General features: G+C 35.8%; 1 protein-coding gene across 3 annotated transcripts in view; it reads right to left on the minus strand.

Annotated features, from left to right (window-relative positions):
• Positions 1–14,390, minus strand: part of TENT2 (terminal nucleotidyltransferase 2) — a 39,052-nt gene extending 24,662 nt beyond the window's left edge. For 2 of the 3 annotated variants that reach the window (XM_031062178.1, XM_014309581.2), the window contains exons 1-9: positions 14,306–14,390; positions 13,146–13,337; positions 12,385–12,522; positions 10,891–11,146; positions 9,825–9,939; positions 9,612–9,703; positions 8,767–8,833; positions 3,660–3,729; positions 1,581–1,657 (exon numbers count right to left, since the gene is read on the minus strand). In XM_031062178.1, the coding sequence (XP_030918038.1) occupies positions 1,581–1,657; positions 3,660–3,729; positions 8,767–8,833; positions 9,612–9,703; positions 9,825–9,939; positions 10,891–11,146; positions 12,385–12,522; positions 13,146–13,300 (970 nt within the window). In that variant the 5' untranslated portion in view covers positions 13,301–13,337; positions 14,306–14,390. The remainder of the gene's footprint in view (positions 1–1,580; positions 1,658–3,659; positions 3,730–8,766; positions 8,834–9,611; positions 9,704–9,824; positions 9,940–10,890; positions 11,147–12,384; positions 12,523–13,145; positions 13,338–14,305) is intronic. The other variant, XM_031062179.1, reaches the window with a different exon arrangement.
• Between the last annotated feature and the right edge of the window lie 379 nt (positions 14,391–14,769).

Raw genomic sequence — 14,769 nt, forward strand, 5'->3', positions numbered from 1 at the left:
AGACAGAAGAGCATCCACAGAAATTTTTTGAGTTTTAGCTTTTTTATCATGTTCACTAAGATTGTCCCTTGTATGCCTGAGCATCTAATTTGTTCCAATGGAAAACAGACCAATACATCTTCCACATTAAAGGTAATTTGATAATTTTTCCCCTATTCAGGTTGAAGACTTTAAACTACACATGGACCTTCAACTACACATTTAAGTGAGCAGAATAATATATATAAGGCTATCCATCCTTGTTCATATGACTTATAAAAAGTATGGAGACAGTCTGATAAAAGCTTCCATTTAGTTTTGTGTGCCCTATGTCACCTGAGTTTTCTGGTCTAAGGAAGACAAGACAGACAAAGCATATGCTGTATGATATTTAGGAAGGTCCAGAACATTGAGAAGAAAATGCTTTCAATCACAGGTCTCCCTTTGCTATTAACTCACTCCTTGACCTCAAGAAATATTTGCCTTCACCAGGAAATATGAAGTTAACTTTGCTGGTCTTATAAAAGTGAGCACAACAGCAGAACAGAAGAGAAGGTGGAATACTAGGACTGCTTCCACCACTCTTTTTACATCTGGACTTGTCTGCCCTGCAGTGATTTTCTGACAAAAAACAATCTGTGACAGAAGCTACAAACAAGTATATCAACATTAGACTTCGTGAAGTGACTGCTCAATGGTTACTTCCTAATATTTTTAGTACTTGGAAGCAAATCCTTTCCCAGTCATACACTTTCTCGAACGTATGAAGAAATTACAGTTAACCAACTGATCCAGGACAAGTTGTAGACTCTCCTAGTAACATGAATATGGAACACAAACTAGTTTGACTGAAATACTCATAAAAACTAGTGAAGGCAGCTTCTATTGGTAACTGCCTACCCTAAATAGAAAGAAATTCCTTTATGCAAGAACTGAAGAAGAGGGTAAAGGAATAAATGCAAATGCCCTAGAAGAAAAAGGCTGAGGCACACTCCTTTATGTACTTATCTGACAAATGACATTGCAATGCTAAGAAAGAAACTCTTAGTTTACCACTAAGAGTGCTGTTGTTATTACCTTCCTTTCACAAGGCTGTTTCACAATCTCTCCCTAAAATGCAAACTCCTGAGCAGATACAAACCAATTTTGATTCGGGATTAGTATAAATACTGAAGTAGTATTTTGGATTTTCCAAGCAAAGACTCTGCAACAGCAAATAGACATAGCTGGCTATCAGCCATCCATACTGTCATTGGCTGTAAGGAAATAAAAGAAGCTGGAGATTATACCACTAGATAACCATTACTATCATGATCTTATTATCTGCAGAATACCTGAAGTAGCCCTTGTAGTAGGTATATGGACCTGAACATGAAAAATCTTTTTTATCTTCTGAATATTATAATATTTAGTTAAAAACATACAGCTGTTTTCTCCATGTATTTAGAATGAGCAAGAAGAACTTATCTTAAAGCCACTTAATGTAGCTAAATAGGTAATTATATATATAGTAATTATTAAATTTTCATAGAATATCAATACCAAAATACAAACTCTAAAAGCAAAGTTTAAAGAAATAAGAAAACACAATAAAAACTTACTGAATGCATAGCTTCTCAGAAGGAATGTATTTCTTATACCTATCACATTGTTTACATTCAAGTCGAAATCCACATTGCTATTAGGGAGAAAAAAACAATGAAGCATCATGGTATTTAATTTCTGAATGTTTACTACCTACTTTATCACAGATATAGAGAAAAGTAATTTTAATATAAAGCCCTAGAAACTTTCTTCAGAGTTTTAAATGCTGTGATTTAGTTTTGTTTACAGCACCTGAGCCACTAAAAGACTTGAACTCCTCTGTTATAAAAATGTTATTGTTGTTTTAAATGAAGAATACGTGTAGATACAAATTTAGACTTTAGGACAACTTAGGATATCTTTTTTAATTTTTACGAAATCTTTCTCCAACTACACGATTTATTACAGACAACTTTTGATACCAGGAAGGATTCTCTGGGGTATTAGTTTAGGAAATTATGCCAATGAACTGAGAAAGAGAACTGGAAGAGGTCAGAAGGTAAGAGCCATTTCTGCAATGACAGTAAGAGAGAATCAGTACATAGGAATAACACCAATTCTGAGTAAACACTACATGTTTTGCAATAAAACAGTTTTGATACTTTTCACTCTGTTAAGATTAAATAAGGCAAACAAGCACTAACTGCTTTATTTACAACACTACCTGCCCCAAACCTGAATTTCCTACTGCATATAGAGCCTAACATCTCACAGAACTCAAGAAACTATATTGCATTTATGGTCAATAATCCATATCAACACTAACTTGCAACAAGAAGAGTCTATTATTAGACAAAGAAGTAGTTGTATATGTGATATACAGCTATTTCCATTTTACATGGACAAGTTTTATTCACATAGCATTTGTTTACTCAAATACTTCTTTGGATTTTCTTGATTATATAAGGGGAACATGGACCTGAAATTCATTAAATTTTTAGAAGACAATAATTTGAGGCCTACAAGAAATTTTTAATGTATTTTGAACATCTTACATTTTTTACGTCTTTTATACACTTTTTACATCAAAACATTCTTTCCATCAAAACTACTGCATAATTTTAAACCTGAGTTCGTATCAAACATAACGTTTTATATGTTTTAAGAATATAGTGCATAACAGTACAGAAAATAAACAAGCTTCAGCTACCACATTACAGTTGTAAATATAAGCATGAACACCCATAAGAATATTAACTGTATGTGAAAATATAATAAAAATGTCAGATTGCATGTGTAATTCCAATTAACCCAAATTGACAACTATTTACCAGATGCCGACTGAAGCAAGTTCTATTGCATGTTTACTAGCTGTTGTAGAGGCGGTAAGTGAAAAAAATTTTGTACTGCTTGGACTCAAGTTCTACTAGAAAGCACTAAAGGAGAGGAAAAGATTCAACTGCACATCAAGTGTAGCAGAAGAGGAAGTTTTTGTATCTTCTGTAGCATAAAGATCTTGATAATTGATCAAAGGTTTGTTGGGAAGCAGAACCAGCATTAGAATAATTTCCTGGGAAAGACTACCAAAAAAAATATGGTAAGTCTTTAAGTGGAGTTGATCTTCTCTTATTTTTACAGCATTATAATCCCCCAAGTTTATAGGTTATAAAAGAGAACAAATACAAACTGAACGCTTTCTCATTCACTTTCTCACTCTCATTACAAAGTAAGGGGAAACAGCCATTTTCAGTTATACATGAAATACATATGTATTTCAGTTATTGGTAACACATTAGAATGTTCATCTCCAGATACAGAGATAACACCCATCAAATTCAACCACATTCCCCCAGCATCTGAAAAAAACTCCCAACAAAAAATCAGCTCTCACGGGAAGCTTGTAATGTTTAGTTTCAATTTTGGCAAAGACAGGCCTAGTGCCCTAGGTACAGGATATCTTAACCACAAGAGGTGATTCAGACCATCAAGGCAAAAAGCTGACTGCCACTGCATGCTAGCTCTAGAAACTTGTGATAACAACTACAGCACCACACAAATAGACACATAAAATGGTAGGATTCCTTGTAAGGGCAGTACACATATAGAACGCTTTCCCATGTCAAAGTCTAAAAGATTAGGCTGAACAGAATACTTGCCTGACTTTATCCCTGAATTTCACTATTGGCACTTTTGCTCTGATCAGCTGAGGTCGCTCAATGTAGCTTGCTGAAAGGGAGGAAAATATGCAATTAAGTTTCATGCAAGATGCATAAAAATATAATAAAAGATCCTGTAATAGAATCTAATCGATTTATAGCAAATAGCAGCTTATTAAATTTAGCAGGGTTGTGCTAAACTAACTACAGCAAAAAAACAACCTATGAAAGCAGGTGGAACATCCCCCACACTAAACATTAGAGAAGAAGTAAGTAGAACATAAAGACTTTTCTGAGGGGAAATACATTCCAGAAATTTTAGCATAAGGAATGCAGTACTACAATGCTTTCATGGAACAGTGCTTGTAATACAAATCCTGAATTGTCATAATTAAGGTACAAAAATAAAGGAGGAGGAACATATCCAACCAGGATGGGCTAATGATAGGCTCAAAACTTGTTTTGAAAACTGTTCATTTGAATTATAAACTACATACCAGGAAATGCTACTGAAAACATGATAATGCTTTCTATCAAAGATGGGGTAAGCTTTATCTGCCTTATGTTTTAATTGTGATAGGACATGCAATAAATCCACACTGATGATGATGATCAGATGATTACCTACACAGTATACTACCAAATGCACCCTCCACACGTAGCTCCCCAAAGCTGTTGCATCAGCCATACTGTTGTGAATTCCCTAGATTTCATGATAACTCAGCCTATATTCAGTAGTTTCCCATAATCCTGAATGAATATTGTGCCCAAGAAAGCAACAAAGAAGAAAGAAAGGTAGAGCCTGTAGGTTGTATGGTATGAATTTGGTCAAAAGGTGTGATTTTAGTAATCACTTCTGTTGCCAAATCTAGGACTACTTGAATTTGTCCATATCCAACATCATATATTTCCCACTGTTTTTATAAATTAACCTCAGATTAGCATAAATAAGCATGCACAGTACAAGTAATACAGACTAAAAATAAGCTTGAATAAAATGATTTTTCCTTCCCTCCAGAAAAAGCAACAAGGTACTTCTATCAGCTGAACAGCCAGCTTGATTAAACAGCATAATCTCCATTGCTTTTGGATGATAAATTCAGATTTGGTGGAACAAAATCTGTGCAATACTCAATTAAAACAAACCTTTTTTTGAGACTTTCTGAAACTGTTTGGTGGATATGCATGTTCAGACAGATTTGACCTGAGGCAATCTTTTATCTGGATTTTAATGCATCACACAAGCCTAAGCAACACACAGACTGGCACTCAGAATAAAAGACAATCTTACTAATTTGCTGATGTTAAAGAGAGAATCTTAAATGAACAAAATCAATTCATGCTCACTGTCTGCTAAATTAACACAAGCATCCCCTCTTTCTAGCTGCACCTTCCAACACATCCAGGCATCTGTCCTCCACCATTGCAGAATATTTCTAAAGTGAGTCTAAAGCGTGCAGAGCTCTCTGCCTCCTCTCTATTCACTAACAAATTTATGACAAAGATTCCCAACGCACTAACACATGGTAGGCAATGGTAGACGTCTAACTGTATGCCACAGCAATTCAACTTTCCTCACTATGATCCTTCCTAATGCTCTTCAGAGGTTAACTGAACTCATTCGAGGGACAATCCACTTCCAAACACATCCTTGTCTGCAAATGCCTCCCTACACTTGATGGATGTGTCAAATTAGCTGGTTAAGAAAAAAAGATACAGCCCAAAACATAATCCCAATCTGTTTCACAGGGTGGTAGAAAGCAAGGAAGAAGACAAAAGAGGTAAGAGGAAGTTAGAAGCAGTAACTCCTGCTGGTATCCTCTTTCTTGGCTCAGACCAATGATGTTGTTAGCAGAATCTATACTGTACCTTACATATACATACAGGGGAAGAAACAGTCACAAATAGAGGGTGTGGAATTCTTGAGGGTGGAGTAAGAGCCTTAGTAAACTGAGTATGTGATCACGAAAGCTGTAACCAGAGATGCTACACTAAAATACATGAAGTCTGTACAGCTGCTCCACAGTTTTAGGCATGTCTATGGAAAGGTCATGAACACCACTTCAGCTTAGCAAAAACAAATCTAAGTGGCTTCAAAGAAAACTAAGCATTGCTTTATATATAACTTATTCATGCAGAATTTCAGACTGAAGAGCTTAATTCCCTCTATTCTTTTACATAATGAAAGATTAAGCAATTGTACAGAATATTAATCCCAAACATGGCATATGCCAAAAAGATCTTTGACATCCTGGGCACAAAGCCTGCTCTTATTGATTTGGTTATACTACAGAAGGAGAAACACAGAAGTCTGAATCCACATTCATGAAGAATCTAGGAAGGTGCAACCCACCACAGGATGAAGTAACTACTGATTTTTTGGAATTGACTCAATGATCTGCACAGTCCTTCAAAGTCATTCAACTGAGTTCAAACTCCTTTGCTTGCCCCAGCTGTTACACATTTCCCACTAGACCGCCATTAGGCAGATTCCACTCTGATGCCCTAGTCTCAATGCTACTGTACCTCTTTGTAAATCTAAGGGAAAATAAGCTCTTGGCTATTTATGCAGACAGTAAATACTTGCCAACCTAATACTATTATGGTGTTCTTCAAATGAATCCCACATAGATGAATCTGAAATGGGGAATCAGTCTGACATTAACTCTCAGAGGATTAGATATACACAAAAACAATGAATAAAATATCAGAAGCTTTTTCCCACTTTTCTCTGTTACTGACTATTCAAAAACAGAAGACATTTTATTTCAGTTGGTATTCTAGATGCAGAATGACAACGCAGAAAAGCCTCTGCTATAAGACTTAGAATCTGATGGTCTAAAACTCCTTGCTCAGACTTGTTACCTTTTACAAACCTGAAAAAAGCTAGAGTTTATACAAATTTTGAATCCACTTCCCAAACCTCCTAATCTAATAATCACATTCAACTCCATATGAAGGATAAAAGACATGGTACTTAAAGTTCCAAAAACAAAACAAATTGTGAAAGGGACTGATCTAATTTGCACTTGCAATGCTTCTTCATTTATCCATCATAGAATTAAGCTGAAATAAGCACAGAATCACACTTTTACTGTCCTTATATTGGAACGCACAGGAACACTGCAGACAGCAAGAACAAAGAAGGAGATGTTGTAAGAGGCACAGATAAAACTTCTCCCAAGTTTCTGAACCAAAGATCTGAAAAAAGGTTAAAAAAGATCTAAAACTTTACCGATGCCATCCTCCTTATTTCTTTTTGTCCTTTAACTCTTCCAAAAAACCAGACCAAGAACTTATTCTAAATAGCTAAATAGCATCTTTTATTTTCTCGCTGTTGTTGTTTCTCTTACCTCTTGGCCCACACTATGTTTATTTCTGTTCTCTACTGTGAAGCAACAGTAAGTTTTATGAGTGCTCACACACAGCTGTTTAAGAACATGCTGCAGTCTCTCTTCTACAGAAGAAAGAAATAACTTAACTAATACTGTCAGAGAGGTATTAACTTAAAATTATAGGATAGTATCATACATGCTAGCAGGGCAGCAAAAATTTGAAAATAATTACCAGAAGCAGCTTCATATATTTTAGTTAGACAGGCTCTCCCTGATTTATAGTAAGCATTACTGTGAACAACTGAAACTTCAGTGTGTTACCAACACTATTCTCGTATTAAATCCAAACCACAGCACTGCATCAGATACTAAGAAATTAACTATCTCACCTGAAACCAGGACACCTCCTGTTCCAGAAGTACTAAACCTTGGCATAACTCAGCTATAGCTTGTAAATTAGCTGAATCTAGGCGCAAAGACCCATGTGCCAAAGCCTTTTGGTTTTGAAAATTTTTAACCAACGTTTGTCTGTTAGTTCTATTCACATAACATGCACACACAGACACAGGACAGACTGCTACAAATAGGAATTAATGCCACAATGATGTTAAGATTCTGAAGGGATGATGTAAGAGGACTACATATCACAACTAAGGGAGCCTGACAGGAGTGGTAATCTGAGCAGTGCTTTGTCCTGTCTTACCTTCCATAGAATATTTTGATTAAATCAAGCCAACCAAATGCACTTGCAAGGTATCAGAGAATTACAAAATCAAAAATGGGCAAAGGCACAAATCACTTGGGGATCACTTACAGATGGCTATCATACCTTTCAAATACAGGTAAACAAACCTGATTTTGTCTAAGCCTTTGTCACAGAACAAGAGCTCTTGAAAAAGACTGCTCACTTAGAAGCTTCTTGAACCCTGAAAACTCACCTACGTTATCACTGCGCTATCTGAAAGCACTGCATCACAGACAGAGAGAGCTGCACCACAGACAAACCCAGATTAATTTTCAGACTTATGCAAATGTCAATAATCAGTAGTAATAAGCATTAAATATCAGATGCCGATTCAGCAATAGATGTATCAAGTCTTTCTTCCCTGTGAGCTGTTAAAATCTGTGCATGCATGCTTGCCTATGAAGAAATTTTGAAGTCTGCATTTAAACTTATGGTTTGCTTCTTTAGCACTGCAGGACTGTTCAAAACATCACTATAAGGACTAGCATCAAAGAATATACCACAAGTCTGGGAAGCAGGGTGATAAAGTCATTGATACCAGTAAATGTTAGAGTATTTTATAATTCAAAGGAAGACACAAAAGCCTCTTTTGGCTTGTAGAATGTGAAGTAGAAGCTTTCACATTTAAGTCAAGATCTACCCATGTGAATTCTTAATCTGAAGAGAGTCTAAACAATAAGCTAAAGAAACTATGAATTGATATTTTTTATCTGTATGTGCTGGTATTGTCAACATTTATTACTTTCTTCATTAGGCACATAAGTTAATTACTTCTCAAAAGAAAAAAATCAATTCTGCATAGTCTACTGTGAGTGACATCTTATTTTACAAATTCTTAAGAGTATTTTTACCTGGAAGACACTGCAATCTAAGATATTAGCAAGAGTTCACTAACAGAGGTTTCCCAAAAAGAATCTATATTAGAACCTAGACAAGATGCAATTACATACATTAGTTACAACAGAGCATCAACACTTCTTCCAGAACTGCCAATAATCTTACCACCTCACTTTAGATGGTAACTTACAAAGTTTAGTACTGAAGAGTTTTTGGACTAAGCTGAGTATACATCTTGCTTCAGTCTTCTGATTCACCTGAAATGTGGTATTAAAATTAATGAAAAATGTTGGTATCTCTCATTTAAATATTCAAAGTAAGCATGCTTTGGTTTTAAAATGAAATTAGTTCTCAGAAAAATACATGAACAAGTACACCAACACATTCTACAGCCTACAGACACATTTATCACAGTAAATGCCAGACAGAACAATTCATACTCAATATGCAAAGTGATTAACAGACATTCAAAAATCACAAACCTAGATGAAAACCTAGCCCCATTTACACAAAAATGCCCTCTTCTTCCCTTTAAATTATGCTTAAATTCTTTCAAGATTATGGTCTATTTAAATTTCTTTCAGATATCCTTTCTGTTTACCTAATTTCTACTCAAAACATTTTTTCTCACTAAAAATGTTTAAGATACTAAATACATTTTTATGCCTGATCACTAAAATTGGTAGCTATGAATCTAAATAATAAGAAAATTTACTTATTAAAATTGTTTCTGCACCTAAAAGAGTTCTCTAAACAGTTTTCTTCATCATTCTAGGCATCTGCTTCCCTTTTGCTGTATTTTTGCACTTATGAATTGAAGGTAAAGCTTTAAAAAATAAGTTTTGTTAGGTTGATAGGGTTTAATTCTTATCTGCACATTAATGGGCTCAAAGTTCGTGGCTATTATGAGTGCAAAACTATGTTATTCAATCAAAAAGATTTGACCATTTTTTTATCACTTCGGGATCCAGCCTTTTAACAGCACATACATAAAACCAGACTTTGTTTTAACTATGTATGTTTTAAATTACTTACTGGCTCTTCTTTAATCACCAGGCACAAATCACCATCACTAGTACGAGTGCCAAATCCATTCAGTGAGGACCCAACCAAAAAAAGTCTGCTCTCTGTAATAGAAGAGTAACAAAAAATAAACATGACGTGACATATCACAGTTTGAGAGGAAGGAAGAATCACAAACTTGAAGAACATGCAAACTGATATAAAGTAATTAGATTCAAAACATACGTGGAAAAATTAGCTGAATTTCTCTCTGGAGTTCTGTTCTGCAAAGCTCTTTTCTGTCCAAATCAATGGCCTGTTGCCGACATGCTTGAAACAACTCCAAAACCTGTTTACTTAACTGGACACACACATACAAAAAGTAAAGACACAGCAAAGTGAACATTCTTTCTTGTCATTCATTACATGAAACACAGAAGGTTGGGTTTTTTTAATGCAAAACCCAGCACCATTTCACAGGACCAACTCCACTGTCTAGAGTTTTACTGCACTTAAATTCACAATTAATAGTTCCTTAAAAAAATTTCTGCTAAGTTTTTAAATTTAAATTTGTTCCATTTGTTATAAAATGGCAAACCAGGGAAAATAATTTTTGCATCATCAGTATATGCAGTATTTCAGGGAATAAGTAGTGAATGACCAGAGACATCTTCTGCTGACTTTAATGTCAACAATTTGCCTACTAGTAATAGGGTGAAAAATATCATTTAAAAACCTGATTTAAATTAGCTTTCTTTCTTATCCTATATAAGCTAATAAAGAAGTCAGATCTTTGTTGGAAGGAGGTAGACTGTTTTCCTTTCCCACACTGTTACATTCTACAATCAACAGGCATATTTACACTAAAGAACCCAAAACCCTTCTGTCATGTGGATGCAGAACAAGAAAAAGTTCTGAACTCCACTCCATTCTCTTCTATATTCCAGAACAGCTATGACAGTAACTTTTATGCTTTTTTGAAAAGAGGGAGCGGACATCTTTACAGGCCAAATACTGCATCTATTCAGAATGGGCTTCTCTCATATTACTACAGTGGGGTTTTACAAGGAAACAATACCCTGACTTCCCCTGCCACCATAAAAATGCTTCAAACCCAAGCACGGACAAGGAGGTGATACAGAACAACAGTGGCAGCTACACTTATTGATACTCCTTCTAATGGCAGCTTACCAATAGATATCCCATGATACTGTCAAAAACACTAGCAAAAACGTTTGTGGTCTCCTACAGTACCTCTAGATTCTGCACACTCAAAAGACAGAAGTAAAGCACAGGCACAGAAAGCCATTACCTCGTCCTTGGCAACAGGGAGCCTGGTTTCTGTAGGATCTGGAAACAAAGTATCTTGCAAAGGAGGGACACATCCAATTAAGGCTGGTGAGCCACTCGCATGCAGCACTGGAGACTGAACTGAAACCGATGCTGTGAATGAGCGTCTATGTCCCTTTGGCAAAGGCACTGCTTGGTTAACTACAGCTGTATCAGAATCCTGCGAATGAATCCGCTGCCGTTTGGCATCATCTCGAACACTCTGTTGACTTTGTCTCCTAGAGAGAGAGACTGTGTAATTCCTCTAGTTCACAAGCTCCAACTCATGATTAAAAGACAGCTTCTACAAAGTTCAAACACTAACACTTAAATGACATAACTACTTTGCTAAGCCCCAGTATACTACAGAACAGGTGTGCCCATCCTAGGTACTATGTGAAACAAACTTGGAATGGGCAAAGAGAACATAAAATTGCAGAAATAAAGCCACCTGAGAATTGGATCAATGCAATTCTTTAAGGCAAGTGTCTGCACTTAACCAACTGAAACCCAAATGACAAGTTTGTTTAAGCTGACTACAAATCTCCCAACATAGCACAGCTTGTCATAGAACAGACTGCTCAAGAGGAAAAAATGCATGCAGCATAAAACCAGGAGCTTCCTTAGTCCATGGGGTAATTACACACTCAGCTATAACTAAACAGCTTATATTTGACTGTGCTTATTTCTTCATGTTAGATTTGGTAGCGAAATAGCATTCAGGAGATAGTACTGAAGACACACTACCGAGAACCTCCTTCCAATCAGCTGATTCCCACAATTACTAGAAACATGTATCGACTAGTATATCTGAACTAATAAAGAGAACTGGATTTTTTCTAAAATATTAAAATATAATTAAACTCTACATTTATGCAAAATTTCCCTTTCTGTGGTAACTAAAATAACAAAGGTAGTAATGTAAATTCAAGTTAATTAAAAAAAAACAACCTACAAAAACTAGTTTTCCATAAAATCCTCTAAAAAAAACGAACTTACACATGCTTGCATTTAACACCTTGTATTTGAAAAATAATATATCACATAGTTAAGAAAATTAGGAATAACACGTAATGTGTTATCAGGAAAACACGACAATTCCCATAAAACATTGAGGGTGCACTCTTATTTTTAACTTGACAAATTAACAGGAAAAGAACATTTGTCGACACAAACCAGCTTAAATTCAAACCCACACAGACCACAATTCACTGCAGTATTACAATAAATCACTTCTGCAAGGCTACAGATGCTGAAAGAGAAAACTAGGTACAGGAAATCACTTCTGACTACTAAGATTCTCAAACAGGTACAATGCTTTAAAGAGCCAATACATGGCCTGTTTCCATCAAAAAGAAAAAAGTATTCAGTATTGCAATTTCTAACATAACTCAAACTGCCTAAGAAATTGATATCAGATGAGCTTCACAATGGGTACATTACAACCAGTATTGGTCACATACATAAAAGAACTTACTTTCTTCCTTGAAATGACATCAGGGCATCTGGCGTAGACACTGGACTGACACTTCCGTAAGTCACTGGTTGCAGTGTAACAGCTGGAGTAACAGCTGGAGAAGTTTCAACACTCCCACTCAAAAGAGCTCTAGAAAGCCTACAGTCCAAAACAATTATGATTCATAAGATAACCAAGATACTTTTTATGGATTGGTAGTTGTTTTTAACTGAATATTAAATTCTACAAGTCCTGTCACTTGGGTATTTTTTACATGGAATATATCTTTCTTTTCTATTCAACATGAAGATATATTTCAGTTTATAATATGTATTTCATTAAAAACAGAAAATGTTCATTCTTGACAGCATATGTGTAAGAAGGGGTTAGCAAACAAATTCACTTAAGGAACTTTTAAATTCAAAAGCCTAAACAACACTACAGTGTCTTCAAATATAAACCCAAGAATAAACATTTCCTCCCCTTCTCATCTCCTGCCTGTTCTCCTTAATAAACAAATACGATTGAAGACTTTTAAAACTGAATTGTGGATTGACAACTCTAATCAGTGCCGCTACATCTCATGCATTATGCATCGCAGGCAAGCATACAGATTTGCAGGTCCATAAGAGGAATTATATAGCTCTTTTTTATACGCATGACATCTTCACGTTTTGTGAAGTTCAGGGCAGTTCAATGTTATAAACAGTGAAAACTATCCTCCATAAAGAGAAATATTTCTTTCAGACCCAACCCCTGCCACCAAACCTTACTGTACTTACACTGGACTGCAAAGATGAAACGGAGGAAGGACAATTTGCTGGTGAGAAAGAAGAGTAGGAGGCATGTTTAGAGGAAGTTTAGTGAAGAAAGGACTCTGTTGTTGATATTTCGGAGGGAAGGGTGGACGACCCAAGTTGGAAGAATTTGGGAACATGCTCCTTTCTACTTGAAGTGAACATGTATCCTTTTATCTAAATAAAAAAAAAAGAAGAAAATAAATTGGAATCAGGCAAAAAGAAATATCAGTTACCTTTTAAGCTCTTAGTTTAAAAATTCAAGTAAGCTAGAATATACTTCCAAGAATTGCTTAAGAGAATGGTGATCACAGGATTTACTTTCATCACAAGACACTAAACAAAAATACTACACTGAAGTTTCATACTTACTGCTTACTTTACTTATGTTTAAAGTGAATTTTTATGTGACCCACTCAATTTTAAGTTTAATTTAAAAAAATTACATGTCACAAGTTTTCATCTCAGGGAAAAGTACCATGTAACCATGGAATTTGTTTCATATTTGAAACATTCCACAATGAGGTTCACAACATATGGAAAGAAATCCTTGAGTACATCAGAAGAGCATGAAGATGCAGCTAATCATGAACTACAAGTTATGTCATGAAGTTTAGTATTTTTTCACAACACGACATGTAAAAAAGCAGACAAATGATGACACCAATTGCAACTAATCTAATCATGCTTTATTGTACGTATATAGCATTATTTTACTGAACAGACTCTGTCATAGAAAAATATAGGTTTACTATCTTTTCAACTAAAAATTGATTCTGGTAAAACTACCCAGATAATTCTGACCATCACTGTGGACAGCATTAGGACAAAGCATAAGAAAATTAATAATGAGGAGTTTATATGGTTGGGTTTGGCTTTGCCCCTTATTTTCTGTGATAACAATCCACACTAGCGAATAGTAAAAACCGGCACTAGCTCTTGCTGCACTAGCTCTAAGAGAAAGCTATTAGACTTCCTTTTTTTTTTTCCCCATTTGATAGGGTAGGTGAGGGGAAGCAGTATGCATTATGGAAGTTACTATTTGGATGTTCACTTTCAGTTCTGCCGAAGAAATTACACCATGTTGCATAACAAGTAAGTCACTTGACATTTAGTCTGGATGAGTATCTATGTGCTGTACAAACCTTTCCATTTCTAGTAGACAGAACAATTGTTAACATGCCCCATTCCCCTCTGAGCAGACCAGGTACTCTCCACAGCACACTGTAGACATAAGCAGTTTACGGATACAATTAGCTAGTAACACAACGATGAACGAGAATTCAACAGTTAGCCGCAGAAGAAACACATGTTCAGTTTAGCCTTTGAAGCTGTAAACACCAAGAAGACAAGCAAAGGAGGAGTTACCTTCCCCAACCCAAAACAATGCAGCAACACCGCTGTGTCACAACAGCGACAACGACCTTTACCGTGACCGTCAGCACGGGTTACCTCGCCAGGAATTGCCAGGTTCTCCTAAACAAGCTTCATAATTTACAGTCCAGGTACCTTTGTCCCTTTGGGCAGTGTTTCCAAACAAGTAGGTACTTCCCACAGAGCCACATGAGTGAACCCTGCAGGTAAGTCCGTGCGCACGGAAACCCGCCAG

This window comes from Geospiza fortis, unplaced genomic scaffold (assembly GCF_000277835.1).
Source record: "Geospiza fortis unplaced genomic scaffold, GeoFor_1.0 scaffold201, whole genome shotgun sequence".
NCBI lineage: Eukaryota > Metazoa > Chordata > Aves > Passeriformes > Thraupidae > Geospiza > Geospiza fortis.